At 44.9% G+C, this 20,764-nt stretch overlaps 2 protein-coding genes across 3 annotated transcripts in view; one reads left to right on the top strand and one right to left on the bottom strand.

Annotated features, from left to right (window-relative positions):
* The window catches only part of LOC124775900 (adenylosuccinate lyase), a 492,241-nt gene that overhangs the window by 250,498 nt on the left and 220,979 nt on the right, over positions 1-20,764 (bottom strand). The gene's annotated exons all lie outside the window — the stretch shown is intronic.
* The window catches only part of LOC124775901, a 71,144-nt gene that overhangs the window by 16,319 nt on the left and 34,061 nt on the right, over positions 1-20,764 (top strand). Inside the window, exon 4 of one of the 2 annotated variants that reach the window (XM_047250737.1) lies at positions 1,989-2,848. The exons of the other annotated variant lie outside the window; for it this stretch is intronic. Coding sequence (XP_047106693.1) covers positions 1,989-2,252 — 264 coding nt within the window. The 3' untranslated portion in view covers positions 2,253-2,848. Of the gene's footprint in view, positions 1-1,988; positions 2,849-20,764 lie in introns of those variants that run through there. 2 annotated transcript variants of the gene reach the window in all.

The raw sequence follows: 20,764 nt of genomic DNA on the forward strand, positions 1-20,764 counted from the left end.
CTTTTAAAGAGCATGGCCGACTTCCTTCCCATCCTTCCCTAATCCAATGGGACCGATGACTTCGCTGTTTGGTCCCCTCCCCCGAATCAATCAGCAGTAGTGATGCCGCACTGTAACTTCACCATCTGGACCTCGTGGGCCAATCGGCACCGACTGTCCGCCGTGTCATCCTCTGCCTATGGCGACATGGGGATGCAGTATGGCAGGGAGGGGGTCAGGGGTCCCGGTCGTTCCCAGCTCTTCGACGCGATACTTCTCAATCAAGTAGCTCCTCAACTGGCATCACGAGGCTGAGTGGGTGGTGGTAAAGCCCTCCCACTAAGGAAAAATCACTGGCAGTACTGGAAACTGCACACGGGTCCTCCACATGGCAATTAACCACGCTGGCCACTCAGCTACGGATGTGACGGATGATGCTACGTTGCCATTTTTACGTTGCTGATAAATGTAAATGTCGTGTGACTAGGGCCTCCCGTCGGATAGGCCGTTCGCCGGGTGCAAGTCTTTCGATTTGACGCCACTTCGGCGACTTGCACATCGATGGGGATGAAATAATGATGGCCACGCGGGATTAGCCGAGCGGTCAGAGGCGCTGCACTCATGGACTGTGCGGCTGGTCCCGGCGGAGGTTCGAGTCCTCCCTCGGGCATGGGTGTGTGTGTTTGTCCTTAGGATAATTTAGGTTAAGTAGTGTGTAAACTTAGGGACTGATGACCTTAGCAGTTAAGTCCCGTAAGATTTCACACACATTTGAACATTTTTTGAGATAATGATGATTAGGACAACACAACACCCAGTCCCTGAGCGGAGAAAATCTCGAACCCAGCTGGGAATCGAACCCGGGCCCTTGGACTGACATTCTGCCGCGCTGACCACTCAGCTACCGCGGGCGGACATGTTGCTGATGATGATCAGCTAGACAAATTGGAAGCAGATAAATGTCTGTTCATTTGCAGGTATTGCTTTTACACATAAAAATGACATCCTTGAAAATTTCGCAACATATTTTTCTCCATTCCCTTAAAATTAATTTTTGCTGGTGTAATAAATGCTTTTGATCACTCTTAGATGGTTGTAAACCCCAGAATCTTATGTGTTTGTGATAAATTTGATCAGTACCTGTAATTTTCCGCTGGTCTGGTACCCAGCACAAGCACGTGCAAAAGGAAAAGAATGGAGCCCTTTGTGACAGACAGAGTGACCAATTAACGAAATATTCAGTTTGCGTAATAAATGATTCAACTGGCTCTGAGCACTATGGGACTTAACACCTGATGTCATCAGTCCCGTAGAACTTAGAACTACTTAAACCTAATTAACCTAAGGACATCACACACATCCATGCCCGAGGCAGGATTCGAACCTGTGACCGCAGCGGTCGCGCGGTTCCAGACTGAAGCGCCTAGAACCGCCTAGCCACTACGGCCGGTATTTTGCGTAATAATTCATCTCTTCAAGGAATGCGACAACCTAACAGAGGATCAAGCCAGGAGCCCAAACTTTACCCGCATTCATTGGCCACTACAAACCGTAGAATCGATAAGCGACTTTCTTCCCGCCTCTTTTCCTGTAAACATGACTGATACAGATTTACACTGTTTTCTGCTTGGTTGTATGATGCTCACTGTAAGACAATGATGACATTCTGGATCAGTAATGTCAGCTTTGGCTCGGAGGTTCTTGTCGTCAGTGTAGCCAGATTGCCGGCCGAAGTGGCCGTGCGGTTAAAGGCGCTACAGTCTGGAACCGCGCGACTGCTACGGTCGCAGGTTCAAATCCTGCCTCGGGCATGGATGTGTGTGATGTCCTTAGGTTAGTTAGGTTTAAGTAGTTCTAAGTTCTAGGGGACTGATGACCTTAGGAGTTAAGTCCCATAGTGCTCAGAGCCATTTTTGTAGCCAGATTTCTGGATGCTGAGGCTGGTAATTGGAAGGTACAGCGGTTAGCTCGACGCAGTGTGGTGAATGTCTGCTTTGCGTGCCGGGCAGATGCGCGTGCTGGGCACGATGGCGGCGGTGATGATGCTGACGGCGGAGGGCGCGGTGCTGCGCTACTGCGTGACGGCGTGGCCCAAGTGGTCGGAGTACATCGAGGACGAGCAGTCCAACCCCGAGCAGCTGGACGAGGAGGTGAAGGGCGCGGGCCCGCGGCGCGCCTTCCTCGCCGCGCACCTCGCCGTCGCCGGCCTGCTCGCCGCCACGCACCTCGCCGACGTCGCGGCCTCGCTCGCCAGGACGCTGCGCGCCCTCTGACCTCACCTGTGGCGCTCCACACACCGCCGTCTCGTGGCCGCTCACAACAACGGTGACAGACTGGGGAGGCGATCGCTGCGATGTGAACTTTCAGTCACCTCTCATAACAGCTGTTGCAACAAACGCGCCGTAGTCGGTTTCCCTACTTAAAAGAAGAACGCGCTTGAGCCGGGTTTTCCTGGGAGCAGGGATCTTGCACAGCGCTAACAGGACGGGGCATTTTGCGTCGTTAGGGACGCAAAAACTTAAGTAACTAACGCCTTTGTGTTCTCCCAAAAGATGAAACTGCAAACGCATTAATTATTCAGTCCACACGTGCTGTCTGCGTAGTACGATGGGCGTTCAATAGGCACTGCAGCACTTTTCTTCTGGTTTTATTGACGATTCTAATACACTCTTTTCTAGAAAAACCTATTTTTCAAAATAATCTCCAGCCTAAGGCCACTGTACTGGGAGAGTCTGTACTACTCTCCTGGCCTGCCCGGTTGGCCGTGCGGTCTAACGCACGGCTTTCCGGGCGGGAAGGAGCGCCTGGTCCCCGCCTCGAATCCGCCCGGCGGATTAGTGGCGAGGTCCGGTGAGCCGGCCAGTCTGTGGATGGTGTTTAGGCGGTTTTCCATCTGCCTCGGCGAAAGCGGGCTTGTTCCCCTTATTCCGCCTCAGCTACACTGTGTCGGCGATTGCTGCGCAAACAAGTTCTCCACGTTCGCGTACACCACCATTACTCTAGCACGCAAACATAGGGGTTACATTCGTTTGGTGTGAGACGTTCCCTGGGGGGGGGGGGGGGGGTCCACCGGGGGCCGAACCTCACAATAACCCTGGGTTCGGTGTGGGGCGGCGGAGGGGTGAAGTGGACTGCGGTAGTCGTCGTGGGGATGCGGACCACTGCGGCTGCGGCGGGGACGAAGCCTCTCCATCGTTGCTAGGTCCCCGGTTAACATAACATAACCACTCTGCTAGTCGACGTCAGAACCAACGTCTTGCTGCATCAGTAACCTCCCCATCATCAACGGACGCATCCAGCGGAGTGCATAAAAGTCGGAAGGTGCAAGAACCTGGGGATGAGAGAGGACACTCCAATTATGACAGACGCCTCGCCAACGTCTCACCGCGCTATTGTTCACTGACAAGTCCCCATAGACAGGCTGCAAGTGCCTATGAATATCTGCGATGCTACGCTTTTCCGTGAAAAGAAATTCAGTAACAACTCTCTGCTTGGAACACATCTTCGTTTCGGACACCAATTTAAAGACTCGTTACAGCGCCGTTACCTATTGGAATTTCACTGAATTGTAAGGGCTACAGCGGGAATATTTCACGATGTCCCACAGCAAATTCCGCATTTTTTCAAGCGAAACTGGTCGAGAAACAAAATGTGTTGCATTACTTACTGAACGCCTCTCGTACAGTGTATGAAAGCAGTTATCGTATTGTTGTTATGAATAATTTTTACTATTTGGAAGAAATTCAATGAAAATATAATCGTTTTACAGATCTATAACACACAACAAAAACTTCTGCTACATACAACCACAAAACATTTACATAAATTTCAGTCTGTTTTATACGCAAATAAAGCATAGAACTTATACAAAATATTTTCCCTCTCCGTAATATATGATGTATTACTAATACTCATCAATAAGGACATTTAGTGAAAAGCCGAGTGCTTGAGTGACAATAGTCACTTGTTCGAGTAAGTTCACTACGAGGTGTTGCAGGTGTGTGAGTGGTCAATCTGGGGAACGAGGCTAGCGAGTGCTGAGGGGACGAATACCTTTCACTATCGTACATAGTCGGTGAATTATAACGGTACTGACGCTCTTCATTTAACACTCCCAGCCGACCGCGGTGGCCGAGCGGTTCTAACGCGCTGCAGTCTGGAACCGCGCGACTGCTACGGTCGCAGGTTCGAATCCTGCCTCGGGCATGGATGTGTGTGGTGTGAAACGTCCCCTTAGAAAAATTATTCATGACTGTCCTTAAACTGACACACAATATTTTTTAGCGCAACGCAATCTGACTTTCAAAAATCTCTACGAAAGAAATGGCCTGAGTAACATTAACCTATACCTTTCACAAATCACTTACCTCACCAAAAATCTTCGTTACTCGCACTACCGCAATACAGCGAGCGCCACTACTGCCAGCTAAATAAAAGATTCAAACTACTGAAGGCACTAACTACTGATAGGCATAGTTAGCAAATGAAAGATTCTGATAGAGAACAAACAATGTATTTACCTTAATAGTCATTATATATATATATATATATATATATATATATATATACATCCACCACTGCTGGCGGCTCACCTCCAACTGCGCAATGCTACGCGCTGTTAACAGCCGACAGCCCAACACTACAACAATGTCACCCAGCCACAGACTGCACACAGCACAGCCAGTGATTTTCATACAGAGCGCTACGTGGCGTTACCAATATAAAAACCTAAACAGCCTACTTACATAGCCCCCATGCTCCCCACAAAAAATTTTACAAATTGTTTTGAGCAGTGGCCAATGCAGATTTGAAAAAAATTTTCATAGTTACAATATCAAAGATATCAAATGCACACACTTATTGATACAATGTTGGTCATAAACTAAAATTTTCTCACAGTCCATAAAGACAGTCCTGGTCATTCATCACAGTAAAATTGCAGTGTTTTTCTCAAAGTCTGAGCAGTAAAAGAAAATGCACATGCAAGTAGTGGATTTCCATGCAGTCTTGAAGAAGTAGTGTTGTCCTTCCAACGGAAAGACAGTGCTGACTCTTGACATGCAGACAGGTAATGGGCCACAACAGAGGAAACCCACAGCAGAGTCATTCGACGTTTTGAAGAATATTGTTAGGTAGGTCATCACAGAGTAGACCCACTGTAGTCCTGGTAGAGATTACGGTATTGGTGGGCCACCAGAGGTGCAGACCCACTGTAGTCCTGGTAGAGATTGTGGTATTGGTGGGCCACCAGAGGTGCAGACCCACTGCAGTCCTTGTATAAATAATGGTACTGGTGAGTCAGCAAAGGTGTAGACCCACTGTAGTCCTTGTAGAAATAATGGTATTGGTGGGTCATCAAAGATGCAGACCCACTGTAGTCCTTGTAGAGATGGCCAGCAGCCATCTGTTGTGACTGTGCAGGTACACAATCACCATTGAAGAGTCTCGCGGATAATATAGCAAGTCCATAACCACCACTTGTGCACTCACAAAGTGTTTGGAATTCTCCTTAGAACCAGCAATGCTGTTACCCAATCCCTTGCTGAATTATTAACACACGTGCAAACACTAACAGTCCCTACTTCTCACATATTGTCCATATACTATGACCAACAGAAACGTGTGCAGTGAAATGGAACTCACAAGTTAATAATATGATGAACTGGTGTCAATTACAATTTTATAACATAAGAATACAATTACAAAGGTACAAAATACATCATTAAAGAACATAACAATACAGATAACATTTGCAGTACAAGCTTTACAAAAGAATCGAAATAACATGTACATCAGTGTTACAGGAATTATGACATGAGTACATACATAAAAGATCAGAATAACTTTCGAAACATCAACTTCACACATGAGCATAAAACAGAACAGAATAAATAATGTCTAAACATCTTTACAAAGAAGATAACATAGTATCTGAAAAATTCTACAACATAAATCTTATTAGCTAAACACATAAAGACAGGAAAAAGACAAATACACAAGGGTACATAAACACATAGCAGAATAACACAGGAGAAAAGGACAGGGTTTGTTTTCAGTGTAACATTTGGTACTGCAGTCCAACCCAAAACTTCATTCCATAGATCTTTCATCTTATTTCAACATTTGTTTCCACCAAAAAAAAATCCTATTCAAGCATGCTTTCTGTATTCTGTTCACACCCTCTTTCAAAAATAGTTTTTCTCCACTGTGCACTACTTTTTTGGCGAAACCATTTTCTTATAGCTTCTCAATGCATTTCTTCCAATTCATCATAGTTATGTTCTTATATAGTCTACCCCCTCTTAAGCTAACTTAAATCTTCTGAGCTCAGATGCTAAACTAAGGGACAAGGCAATGCAGCAGCACAAAACAATTAACACAGACAGCAATGACAAAAAATTCAAATTGGCAAAGCAAGCTGCAGTACATATAAATTAGCAAAGCAATTGCAATATTACAACTAATATAAGGCAATGTGCAGCAAACAAGAAAAATAAATCCGTAGTACAACTGGATTAACACAGTAATACAAAGTCAAATTCAGTAACATTATGCCTGGCAAACAGCAGCAGCAAATGAAATAATTTATACCTAAACATGACATAGCTCAAGCAGAAAAATTATTACACTAAAGACAACAACGCAGATAAGGGAAATGTCTGTTCACATCTTAATATCTATGTCATTAAAGTAGTGCACCACAAAAACTAATTCTACAAAAAATTACCAAGTACTTGAAAAGAAAATTATATATGCAGTTACTGTTATTAGTCCCTTCTTATTGTTCTTTCCATTCCAAGAGCTCCTTTTTCGAAGAATGTGGATCATAAAGTAATTATTTAATAGATCTGTTGACAGAAAGTGTTCACATTAGCAAATGCATTTAATTTTATTTTATAAAACTAATGCTGCAACACAGCTGGAAACCAGATATTAAACAAAATGAGTAATCTCTCAACTAGAAAGACAATAGATGTAAAATGTTTCTCATCATTTCATTAGGCATTTTAGTAAATATCATAAATTAAGAGCTCCACAGATTAATCATATGTTTCCAAGTTATGAGCGTGTCGTATTTGCAAGGCTTTCTACAAATAAATGTCAATAGCGAGGATAATGGCCTCTCCTTTTGTTTTCTCCGCCTGTGCCTCTGAAAGGCACACACTAATGGCTTTTTTCCAGGCGATTGTCCAGCAGCTGGGTGCCCACGACGCATTACGTGCAGGTGGTCACTTAACTTTCTTATAGAAATATTTACGACACCAGTTTGCACTACAGTGACAGTCTCATATAAAAAGTTTCACAGGTCAAGAATTTGTGTTACAGATATGTAGAAACAAAATCCTATTAATATAACAGTGTCCAAAAAATTTTCGTCGGCATTGTAATACATTCATGCATTTACATACATTTCATAACTCTTACAGTACGATTCTTTGTTTCCAACATCCTTTTTCACAAGTCAGAGTCCCTAACTACTATTCATTATTCCTTACCTTATTACACATATAAATATTCGTCGACAAGTGAATCTTGTGGCGACACTTCAATATTTCATCATAATAAATACATAGCAAAATCAAATTTCTCATATAGCATCAGCTTATTGACCATAAACATACCTCAACAGCATAATACACATTGTCATCGTAATAAAAACATCATAAAAACTCAGCCAAATCTCAAAAACGTCGTAGCTTTCTGCAATAATTTCAAACCCTAAAGAAAATTCTCTGCTCATTTCAATAGTGTCATCTACCTCAAACGTACTTCAAAAATCATGATCCCTTACCAAATACATCATTCAAAGCTCTCATAGTATCACAGTCGTTCCGAAAAAATATGAACAGTTCACAAAGTACAGACAAAATACAATTTCATAAGTATGAAATTATCCAACTGTGTAATTGCGTAAACATGTGCCACTGATACAGTAAAAAAAATGTTTGTCTCTCTCAGTTAAATGATCAGATAGCTGTGTAATTTATGTGTTAGAGAAATATAATACCAATGTGTAAAGTTGTATAAGCAAACACCATATTAGCTAGGACTCCTTGTGCTTGCCAAACACATGGTACACAAAGTAAGCGTGTACCCCCCTGAGGATTAATGTATTTATACCCTCAGGTGTTACAGATTACAGCAATGGAATGAAATGTATCACGGAAAACCTTTGTATCATTGTACTTCAAATATCCTTAAAAATAAATGATTTAAGTACAAAATTAATCACTCAAATACGTGTCCTGTATCGCTAAACTGTGCGTCTTGTTGTAAGATAATCCCTGTGGAAGTGTCGTAGTTATCGTCCTCCAAAAGCTAAGTTCTGCAGAAGTCAATGTACTTACCTCATGATAAACAAAAGTGAAATGCTTTCGTATAGATACTGTAGTTATTACGTACCTTACCGTGATCAAGAAAGTACTACAATGTAACGTATTGTTGTGCTACGAAAAAGGATGTCTCATTGTAGCTATACCACAAACGTTACTACTAAAACGTGTTTTATTTCCAGAATAATACAGAAAAACTGTGCAGATATAAAACAGATACACAGCAAAAACAACATTGTAAATTGTCACTCATTAGTAGCGTCGTGATAAAATCATGTAGCTGTCACATGAACTAACCACTGTGTCATCTGGTATCTCACAGAAAGTACTTTAAATCCAGAACGTATTTTCAAGTAAACCAAAATGTTGCATTAAAATCTCATTAGCAGTACTGGTAATTGTTCTAAGTATGTGAGCCTTATAGTCGTTACATAATCGTGCAACTAACAAGCAAGAATGTACACACACAATAAGACTGTCTTGTCTGTTCACTATAACAATGCATTCGTAATTTCTGTTTAAATAAGTTCTCTTGGTTCTTGACTGGATATTTAACTTCAAACATTGTTGCATGTTAACAGATTCTAAGTCTGACAAAGCATACTAGTAACGTAAAGTGAAAAGTTATATGGCAAAGACAAAGTTAAAAAGCAAATTATCTTTCAATAAACGGTTTTACATGTGAAAAGTGCTGTAAAACTTTACTCTTCCTAGTACGCAGAGTTTCAGCTTCAGTGGAATTATCATGTGGTATATGGTACATCGGTAAAGAACGCTAAAATTTTTCTCACAGTTAGCATCTATGTAATTTTCCCCTGAGCCAACCGGCGCACGTGGCTGCCTGCGGTGCGAGTCATTGTCTGTCTCTTTGTTGGCGTGCGTCGTTATTGGGATTAGGAGACCTAACTTGTACAAATTCACCTTGTCGAGAGTGCCCTGCTCTGTTTGAATCCCGCCAGTTCTGATGGAATTCAGGTCTGTCGTTTTGTCGGTAGTTTACATAGTTTCTTTTTTGTCGGTCATGTGGTGAATTTCTCCCAGAATCGTAACTGCGCGCTGAACTGTTGCATCTGAAGTTATTCTGTCTCCCTTGATAATAATTGTTTTTGTTCCCATACTGTCTGTTTCTATGGCTATCTCTGTCATATTCATTACTACGGAAATGCGATCTTTCTCTGTAACTATTATTACTCTGCCAACGGTTGTCATATGGGTGGTGTCTGTTTTGGTCACGATTTGCGTTGTAGGAATAGACTTGTCGTGTCCAGTTATTGTTTCTGTCGTCACGGAATTGTGACAGATGTGACCTGTAGTGATTGTTTTCCTGTTTTCGCATCCCACGACTGTCTGTGTCAATTTCTAATTCTGGTAAGAGTCCCTGAAAAGCTTCAATGTTGTCTTTGCAACGTCCTGCCAAAATAATATTTCTTAAATGTTCAGGCAATTTCATTAAGCAAATGCGGATGAGTTCTGAGGGGCTGTATGGGTTTGACAGGTACTGATTCTTGTGCAACATGTCTTCAAAATATTTCACAAGAATGGAAAATTCAGATTGTTCAAAGTGTTTCATCATCATGATGCTATGTTTTACTCGGTCTTGTGTAGCTTGAGACCAATATGCTGAGAGGAAGGCATAGTAAAATTCTCCTTCACTGTGACAATCGTGAATGACCGATCGCATTCTTTCAGCTGGTTCATTCTCTAAGTAGCTACACATAAATTCTAATCTGTGCTCTAACGACCAGTTGGGAGGAAAACAATGAGAGAATTGATGGAGCCACGCTTGTCGATGAATGTCGTTGCCAGAATTCTTAAATGTTTTGAATTTACGTGTGGTAATGAAAAGCTTATAGTCAAAATCATCATGTCGGCGAATCGCATATCGGTCATTGTTACGTAGTTTCGGCGGTTCCATTTCAAAATTCGGGGCACCTTGCAAATTTCTTTCATAATTTCCGAAGTGTCCTGTGTTATTATTTTGTGGTTGTTCCGTATTTCTATGTCCCTCTTCCCGTACTGGAGCGCGAGTGTCCTCTGATATATGTAATTATTGTATTACTTGTGCCAACTGATATTGTACTTCCCGGATTTCTCTTTTGTACTGTGTATTGATTTGATTTTGATTTTCTAATTTGTTCATACTCTTCAGTGTCCGTGAAGGCTACAGGTCTTGTGTCATTCAGATCATCATCTACCTTTGTAGATAAGTTAGTGAACTGATCTGAAAGTTCGGCTACTTTATCCATTAGTGAAATTATTTCCTCTGTGTGTTTTTCTGAACCAAGTTTCAGAGTGTCCATTTGTGTTGAAATCGTATCTACTGTGTCTTTTAAGTTTTCCTGTTGCTTTGCAAGTTGCGTAACCGAATCGGTAGATGCAACTGAGTCAATTTTAGCTTGCAAAGTGTCGTGATTTTCATGAACAATAGTTTGCAGTTCTTTTATGGCTGCTTCGTGATTCTGTAATGCATTTTCATTACGCGAAAAAATAGGTTCGAAATGCTCACAAATTTGTGTTTTTTACGTCGTTACAGACTTTTTGACATTTCGATTCGATTTTATGTAACTCAGTAGTTAAATCTTCACATGTTTGTTCAAGTGTGGTGTGAAGATTTTGTTCCATTGCGTCTAACTGTTGCTGTGTTTGTCTCTGGTGTTGTTCCATTGTGTCTAACTTTTGAAGATTTTGTCCCATCTGTTTCTGATTTTGTTCAAGCGTTGTGTCTAACTTTTGAAGATTTTGTTCCATTGTGTCTAACTTTTGTAGCCTTTGTCCCATTTGTTGCATTAACTGTAATAACAATGCACTGGTGTCTGAAACATGTTCCTCAGTGCTATTCGGCAGTGCATTTGAACCGGCAATATTCGCATTTTGAAAAGCAGAAAATGTGTCTTGATTTATTTGAGAAAACGGTGAGGACGCAAAACCTGAATCTACAGTATTTGCAAGATTGTGTCTTGTCATTTCGGAATCCTGAGGCGAGCTGTTGCCGACCGATCGATCGATAATGCTTCCCTGTTCACTAATTGTTTCACTGTCTACACCATTATTTGCCGCCCGCTCCATTTCCCTATGCACAATTACCAAATTACTACTTTGAATGTCTGTTAATTCATTACACAGCGGTGCTGATAAGCTACGCTCGTCATCACTATTATTTCTCAGTTTACTTTCGAGCCTAGTGTTACGTTTTTCACACGCCATTGTCACAATATTTCACACGATAACACAGAAAGGCACAAGAAAAGCACAATTTGAAGAGCAAAAATAAGAACACATTAACATAGCACTGAAAATAATATCTAGTTAATTGCAAGCGCAGCTGCGAAATACTTGGTGCAAATGTACATGCATGCCACAACTGTTTTACTGTACAACAATGAAAGACTGCAACTACAAAGGAGATTCTCTCTACAATTACGCGCTAGCAATAAACAAAAGCTACACTAATTACACAAACTACAAGAAAAAATCGGAAGATTCCAGTCAGGTGTCCTCGGCTAAGGGTCGACATATGAAACGTCCCCTTAGAAAAATTATTCATGACTGTCCTTAAACTGACACACAATATTTTTTAGCGCAACGCAATCTGACTTTCAAAAATCTCTACAAAGGAATGGCCCTGACTAACATTAACCTATAACTTTCACAAATCACTTACCTCACCAAAAATCTTCGTTACTCGCACTACTGCAATACAGCGAGCGCCACTACTGCCAGCTAAATAAAAGATTCAAACTACTGAAGGCACTAACTACTGATAGGCATAGTTAGCAAATGAAAGATTTTGATAGACAAAAAACAATGTATTTGCCTTAATAGTCATAATATATATATATATATCAGTTCATGACATCCAGTCTTACAAATTTCAAAACTCCGCCATCTCTCTCCCCACATCCACCACTGCTGGCGGCTCACCTCCAACTGCGCAACGCTACGCGCTGTTAACAGCTGACAGCCCAACACTACAATAGCGAATATTACAACAATGCCACCCAGCCACAGACTGCACACAGCACAGCCAGTGATTTTCATACAGAGCGCTACGTGGCGTTACCAATATAAAAACCTAAACAGCCTACTTACAGGTGTCCTTAGGTTAGTTAGGTTTAAGTAGTTCTAAGTTCTACGGGACTGATGACCTCAGATGTTAAGTCACATAGTGCTCAGAACCATTTTTTGTAACACTCCGATCCCCGTGACGATTCGGAAAACTCCAGTCACGGTGTGAGGAATGGTATCTGGCCGAATTTTTTTCACAATCGTAGTCATGGTTCTGAAGAACATATCTATGCTTCATCCTCTTGTGGTGGTGGTTTCGACAACTCTTCCAGACAATTTGGAAAGCGGAGTCTATCTTCCTTGATCTCATTTAAATACTTGAGAAGGGCACTCTTTCCTTCTACTTTTTGGTCGGAGGACGTTCGGATGTGGCTGAAAAAGGTGGTCCCAATGGTTGCTGAGATAGGGGAGAATGTGTTTCACACTTAGTTGTTTCTGGACAATTATCGTCGCTGTTGCTGCAAAGGCCTTCCTTGGGTTCCTCAGACATGTTGGGGCAAAATTCCGTACTTTAAAAAAGTGTCCTGCCATCTTACACACAGTCTAGAAATCTCAGCCTATCGCTGTAGCTCGCTCTTTTCTTTTTTGCAGGAGACCCTATATTACTCACTTCTACTTTTGTCTGTTGTCTGTAATGATCCCTTCGTGAAACCATGTAGCACATTGTTGGCACTTTATACAGGTGGAGCTACCTACAGCACTTGTTACTGCTTGTTTCATGTCTTCCTCGGGCCATGACGCACTTGGCTTTTTCCCTTTGCGTGCACGGACCATCCGAAAAGAAACCAATGCAACATATCCAACTTACAGGTAACGTGGACACAATCTTAACTGATTGTGCTCCGTGCCGTCGTTGGATAAGCAGCTGCAGCAGCAAGTCGTATACTCCTAGCTCACTCATTTGTTACATAGTTTAATTCTTAATTTATTTGCGTGTTTTTCGTACTTGCATTGTTTAATTCATAAATTTCGGGCGTATTATAGTATTTGAGAGTTGTAGCATCGCGTTTTAGTACATGAATAGTGTAAAATCGCGTAGTCACCTTCCGCCGCCAAATAGTGTGTCAGCAGTGCGCAAGTAGCAGCATTACTGCATTTACTAGGTGTGGTGTCACCGCCAGACACCACACTTGCTAGGTGGTAGTTTAAATCGGCCGCGGTCCATGTAGTACATGTCGGACCCGCGTGTCGCCACTGTGATCGCAGACCTAGCGCCACCACCAAGGCAGGTCTCGTGATACGAGAGTGGACTCGACCCCAGTTGTACGCGAACCTAGCTATCGCCCAGTTGTACGCGAACCTAGCTATCGCCCAGTTGTACGCGAACCTAGCTATCGCCCAGTTGTACGAAGCCTTTCTCTCTCATTAGCCGAGAGACAGAATAGCCATCAGAAGTTAATGGCTACGAACTAACAAGGAGCCATTTGTATCAGTGCCTATAGCTTACGAGTAATCAAGAGAGATGTATTCCAAGGAATTATTAAAAGTTAAGTAAAAAGCATCTACATACTTTTCTTCTTATTCATTCATAAGTTTTTATGTTCCAGACTTCACGCCCGTATGCTTATTGCCGTGCGTGCACTATCGGCTACAGCTTTAGTCTAGCATTCCTTTTCAGCAATCCACATCACGGTGTCGGTCCAGCTACCGACACTACAATTATTGGCGACGAGGATGGGATAAGTGACCTTTTTTCTGCTTGCTTACATTTATTTCTGATTGCTTACATTTCATTGTGTCATGGCTTCGCCACATTCTCCAGATGTACTGTCCGAATTTTATCGCTTGCAGAATCAGCAGACGCAGGCGTTACTGGATGCCCTTGGACAGCTCGTCCAGGGTCAACGTACCATTCAAACCGATGCGGCCGCCGCCGCTTCTTCGCTACCGCTGCCACTGAACGCTGTTGCACCTCCCTTTCGACCATACGTGGCAGCCGATGAGACCTGGCAAGAGTGGTCTCGTCAGTTCGCCTTCCACCTTGCTGCCTACAGAATTCAAGGTAATGAGCGGCAGCCGTTTTTGCTTTCTTGTGTCGGTGTGTCCACATACCGTGTGATAGTGAAATTGTTTCCCCGCCGCGACGTAGCAACTTTGTCTTACGAGGAAATTTTGTCTGCATTAGATGCCTATTTCAAAGAAACAGTTAATGTGGTTGCAAAACGGTATACGTTTTTTCGTACAAAACGTACGGCCGGTCAAACTAATAGGGAGTGGGTAGCAACATTGCAAGGACTTACTAGGGACTGTGCCTTTGAATGTGACTGTGGTCTTTCTTATTCAGATACAATGGTGCGTGATGCAATTGCACAGAACGTTTCTGATGTTCGCATACGGGAGCAAATTTTGAAACTAGTTAATCCCTCCCTTCAACAAGTGATAGACATATTGGATAGACAGGACACACTTGACTGTGCTCATGAATCTTTTGAAACTTCGCCGGCCGTGTGTAACATTAACCGGCCCGCTGGACGCGCTGCACGGCCCGGTAACCGGACCTCGCGCTCGTCCGCACAGCGACCGCCGCGTGCTACGCCAGGTGTGCCGCGCCAGCCCACAAAGGCAGTGAAATCGTGCCCGCGGTGTGCTACTAGACATTCGCGTGAACATTGCCCGTCACGCCAAGCTATTTGCTTTTTCTGCAATAAGAAGGGACATGTTCAAAGTGTTTGCCAGAAAAAGCTCAGATCAGACAATCACAATCATTTCAGGCCCTTTGCTTCGCGCCGGAATCGAACCAAGGACGCTCAGGCTCGTGGACCTTCGCCTATGGACATTCATGTCGTTAATTCCGCTTCGTACAGTGACACTTTCTCTAACAGTAACTGTGATCGTCCCACAAAAACTGTGCGTCGACGTCGCCGGAAATCACGTCAATTAGCAAGTGATTCTGTACCAGTGTCTGTTCCAATTGCACAAAACGGTCGCTCTTGTCGTCAGCAGGACAATAAACTTTTTGTGGACTTAGACTTTGAAGGCCAAGTGATACCATTCCAGCTCGATACCGGAGCTGCAGTTTCATTGCTCAATCACGACACATACAAACAACTGGGCGCACCTCCGTTGCGTGCCGCAAATGTTAAGCTCACTACATATTCCGGACAGAAAATTCCTGTGTTAGGACAGTGCAGCCTTCTTGCAACATTCAAGGGACAAACAAAACTTGTGTCATTTTACGTTCTTCGTTCTTCTTCTGCAGTGAACTTATTTGGTCTAGATTTATTTAAGTTGTTTAACATGTCTATTGTAAATCAGGTCCTATCAGTGAATCAGACTGTGCCTACAGACAGTGTTTCTCGGCTGTGAAACGAATTTGCAGACGTTTTTGCACCGGGCTTAGGTTGCGCTAAAAACTATGCAGCACATTTAGAACTGAAGGTAAACGCGCAACCGAAATTTTTCAGGGCGCGCAATGTTCCCCACGCATTGCGTCAGGAGGTCGCAAGAACATTGAACAATGTAGAATCACAAGGTGTGAGTGAATGTGCGCAATGCCTCTTCCATTTCAGCTCCGCTTCATCGCTTACGCCGTAAAGGTGTTCCGTTCGTCTGGACGCCGGAATGTGAACGCGCCTTTCGCCAGTTGAAATCGGCGTTGCTTTCTAATACTTGCCTTACGCCATTCGATCCCCAGAAACCCCTTTTATTGATGGTAGATGCATCGGATTTCGGGATCGGTGCTGTGCTTGCGCACAAAGTTGGCTCCCATGATCGCCCTATTGCCTTTGCGTCCAAATTGCTCTCGTCTGCGCAAAGAAATTATTCACAAATAGAGAAAGAAGCTTTGGCTCTCGTGTTTGGTGTTACTAAGTTCCATGATTTCTTGTATGGTCGTCACTTTACCATCATCACAGACCACAAACCTTTGACGTCGCTTTTTCATCCGACCAAGCCTGTACCTCCACGTACAGCGCAGAAATTCATTCGCTGGTCTATTTTCCTCTCGCAGTACCGCTACGATATCTTGTATCGGTCCACTGCTAAGCACGGAAACGCCGATGCGTTGTCCCGTTTGCCTGTTGCTGAGGATAAAGCATTCGATTCTTCCGAACTTGCTTGCATGTTCATTGATTCGGAAACCGATGAAGTGGTCGAATCGTTTCCGATTGATTTTCGTCGTGTCGCTACAGCCACAGCTGCTGACCCTGTCCTTGCTACTGTTTTACGTTTTGTTGCTACGCAATGGCCTTTGTCAACGTCTCGGATCGAGGATCCGTTGGTTCGCCGATTTTTTGCTCACAAGGAGAGACTTTTTGTTCGACGTGGTGTTTTGTTGTTGCGTTCTGATAATGATCAGTCCAGAGTCGTGGTCCCACGTTCGTTACAGTCCTCTGTTTTACGGCTTCTTCATCAAGGACATTGGGGTATAGTGCGAACGAAACAACTTGCTCGTCAGCACTGTACTTGGTTCGGAATCGATGCTGCGATTACGAATATGTGTTCTTCGTGCCCGGCGTGTGCCGAACAACCGTCCGCACCGCCGCGGAAAGTCTTTGCGTGGCCAAAAGCCACTTCCCCTTGGCAACGCTTGCACATTGATTTTGCTGGTCCATTTTGGAATGCTCGATGGTTGGTTCTGGTCGACGCCTTCAGTAATTTTCCTTTTGTTGTTCGGATGTCTTCCACGACGTCCTCCGCCACCATCCAAGCGTTGTCTGCTATCTTTTGCATTGAAGGTCTTCCGCAGACTATTGTTTCCGACAATGGCCCACAATTCATGTCCGCAGAATTTCAGTCATTCTGCCAGGCCAATGGTATTCAACATCTGACTTCCGCGCCGTTTTCGCCTCAGTCCAACGGTGCCGCTGAACGATTGGTCCGGACTTTCAAGTCACAGATGTTGAAATTGAAAGAGTCGCATTCTCGGGAGGACGCATTGTTGCTCTTTTTGTCTTCGTATCGCTCTCAGCCCCGAGATGGTCGCTCGCCGGCTGAGTTGCTCCACGGTCGTCCTCATCGCACCTTGATGTCTTTGCTGCATCCGCCGCATCAGGTTCCTGCGCAGCGGCAGACTCCTGCTTTTGCTCCAGGCGACGTTGTATTTTATCGCAACTATCGAGGTTCACGGCGTTGGCTCGCAGGGCGCATTCTTCGCTGCCTCGGCCGCGCGATGTATTTGGTTTTGGGGGCCTCTGGTGAGGTGCGTCGGCATCTCAATCAGCTGCGCCTCTGTCGTCGCTCGGGTTCTGCCGCTCCCCGTCTGCTTTCAGCGACGGTGCCGTCCGGTCAGCGCCCTGGGGACCCATCTACTGGCTCGCCTCATCCCCAGGTGTTACCGACGATGCCTTCCATTTTGCCCCATGGCGACGCGCCGCCGCCGCCGCAGCAGCAGCAGCAGCAGCCGCCGCCGCCGCCGCCGACCGCATTCGACGCTTCGTTGCAGCCGCCAAGCGCCTCCCAGGGTCACGCGCCGCCGATCGCTTCCCGTGACCAGCTGTCCTCCGCCATGGAACGCCCGCCCGCTCCGGACCACATGACGTCATCGCGCGTCGGCTACCCCGACGCAATGGAGGTCGACCCTTCAGTACCTCCTGTCTCTTTACGGGCGCATACACCGCATGTTGACGTGCACCCTGGACTAGTTTTGCAGGCGTTTCCTAGCTCCCCTCGGACCGGATGGCCGGGTGCGGGTGGCACAGCCTCGCCTGTTGTTAGGCTCCCCACCTCATCGCATACGTCAACATGTGGTCCTCCCCACGGCGGGCGGAAGCCTTATTACACGACCGTTCGCCGATTTGCGGGGGAGGAATGTGGTGTCACCGCCAGACACCACACTTGCTAGGTGGTAGTTTAAATCGGCCGCGGTCCATGTAGTACATGTCGGACCCGCGGGTCGCCACTGTGATCGCAGACCTAGCGCCACCACCAAGGCAGGTCTCGTGATACGAGAGTGGACTCGACCCCAGTTGTACGCGAACCTAGCTATCGCCCAGTTGTACGCGAACCTAGCTATCGCCCAGTTGTACGCGAACCTAGCTATCGCCCAGTTGTACGAAGCCTTTCTCTCTCATTAGCCGAGAGACAGAATAGCCATCAGAAGTTAATGGCTACGAACTAACAAGGAGCCATTTGTATCAGTGCCTATAGCTTACGAGTAATCAAGAGAGATGTATTCCAAGGAATTATTAAAAGTTACGTAAAAAGCATCTACATACTTTTCTTCTTATTCATTCATAAGTTTTTATGTTCCAGACTTCACGCCCGTATGCTTATTGCCGTGCGTGCACTATCGGCTACAGCTTTAGTCTAGCATTCCTTTTCAGCAATCCACATCACGGTGTCGGTCCAGCTACCGACACTACACTAGGTAAGCTTGTATTTTAATAACCGTTTAAATTTTGTGTCGATTTGTTTGCGCTCTCTGTACATTAGTTCAGACGTTCTTTGCACAACAGTTTTTAGCATGGATAGGGACTGCAACTGCTGTGTTCGGATGCAGGCTGAGTTGGCATCCCTTCGCTCCCAGCTTCAGGCAGTGTTGGTTTCGGTCACACAGCTTGAGGCTGTTGCCAATGTGCATCACTGTGGGGGTCCAGATAGTGGTTTGTCGGGGACGGCCAGCTCGTCCCACGCACCCCCCGATCGGACTACGACTGTGGTTGCCCGGGATACTGCCCGCATTGAGGCTGATCCCTCACCTGTGATAGAGTGGGAGCTCGTCTCAAGGTATGGCAGGGGGCGAAAGACATTCCGGAGGGCTGAACGGAAGGCCTCTCCAGTTTGTCTGACGAACCGGTTTCAGGCTCTGTCTCAGGCTGATACTGATCTTCGGCCTGACATGGCTGCTTGTCCTTTTCCAGAGGTTGCCCCTCAGCCTGCAAGATCTGGGTAGTCGCAGAGGGTGGGCTTACTGGTAGTTGGGAGCTCCAACGTCAGGCGCGTAATGGGGGCCCCTTAGGGATATGGCAGCAAGAGAGGGGAAGAAAACCAATGAACACTCCGTGTGCATACCAGGGGGAGTCATTCCAGATGTGGAAAGGGCCCTTCCGGATGCCATGAAGGGTACGGGGTGCACCCATCTGCAGGTGGTCGCTCATGTTGGCACCAATGATGTGTGTCGCTATGGATCGGAGGAATCCCCTCTGGCTTCCGGCGGCTATCTGATTTGGTGAAGACTGCCAGTCTCGCTAGCGGGAAAAACCCATCGTGGTACAACAACAACGTTAGGAAACTACTGCGAAAGCAAAGAGAGCTTCACTCCAAGTTTAAACGCAGCCAAAACCTCTCAGACAAACAGAAGCTAAACGATGTCAAAGTTAGCGTAAGAAGGGCTATGCGTGAAGCGTTCAGTGAATTCGAAAGTAAAATTCTATGTACCGACTTGACAGAAAGTCCTAGGAAGTTCTGGTCTTACGTTAAATCAGTAAGTGGCTCGAAACAGCATATCCAAACACTCCGGGATGATGATGGCATTCAAACAGAGGATGACACGCATAAAGCTGAAATACTAAACACCTTTTTCCAAAGCTGTTTCACAGAGGAAGACCGCACTGCAGTTCCTTCTCTAAATCCTCGCACAAACGAAAAAATGGCTGACATCGAAATAAGTGTCCAAGGAATAGAAAAGCAACTGGAATCACTCAACAGAGGAAAGTCCACTGGACGTGACGGGATACCAATTCGATTCTACACAGAGTACGCGAAAGAACTTGCCCCCCTTCTAACAGCCGTGTACCGCAAGTCTCTAGAGGAACGGAAGGTTCTAAATGATTGGAAAAGAGCACAGGTAGTCCCAGTCTTCAAGAAGGGTCGTCGAGCAGATGCGCAAAACTATAGACCTATATCTCTGACGTCGATCTGTTGTAGAATTTTAGAACATGTTTTTTGCTCGAGTATCATGTCGTTTTTGGAAACCCAGAATCCACTCTGTAGGAATCAACATGGATTCCGGAAACAGCGATCGTGTGAGACCCAACTCGCTTTATTTTTTCATGAGACCCAGAAAATATTAGATACAGGCTCCCAGGTAGATGCTATTTTTCTTGACTTCCGGAAGGCGTTCGATACAGTTCCGCACTGTCGCCTGATAAACAAAGTAAGAGCCTACGGAATATCAGACCAGCTGTGTGGCTGGATTGAAGAGTTTTTAGCAAACAGAACACAGCATGTTGTTATCAATGGAGAGACGTCTACAGACGTTAAGGTAACCTCTGGCGTGCCACAGGGGAGTGTTATGGGACCATTGCTTTTCACAATATATATAAATGACCTAGTAGATAGTGTCGGAAGTTCCATGCGGCTTTTCGCGGATGATGCTGTAGTATACAGAGAAGTTGCAGCATTAGAAAATTGTAGCGAAATGCAGGAAGATCTGCAGCGGATAGGCACTTGGTGCAGGGAGTGGCAACTGACCCTTAACATAGACAAATGTAATGTATTGCGAATAC

The sequence above is a fragment of the Schistocerca piceifrons genome, chromosome 2, assembly GCF_021461385.2.
Source record: "Schistocerca piceifrons isolate TAMUIC-IGC-003096 chromosome 2, iqSchPice1.1, whole genome shotgun sequence".
Lineage (NCBI taxonomy): Eukaryota > Metazoa > Arthropoda > Insecta > Orthoptera > Acrididae > Schistocerca > Schistocerca piceifrons.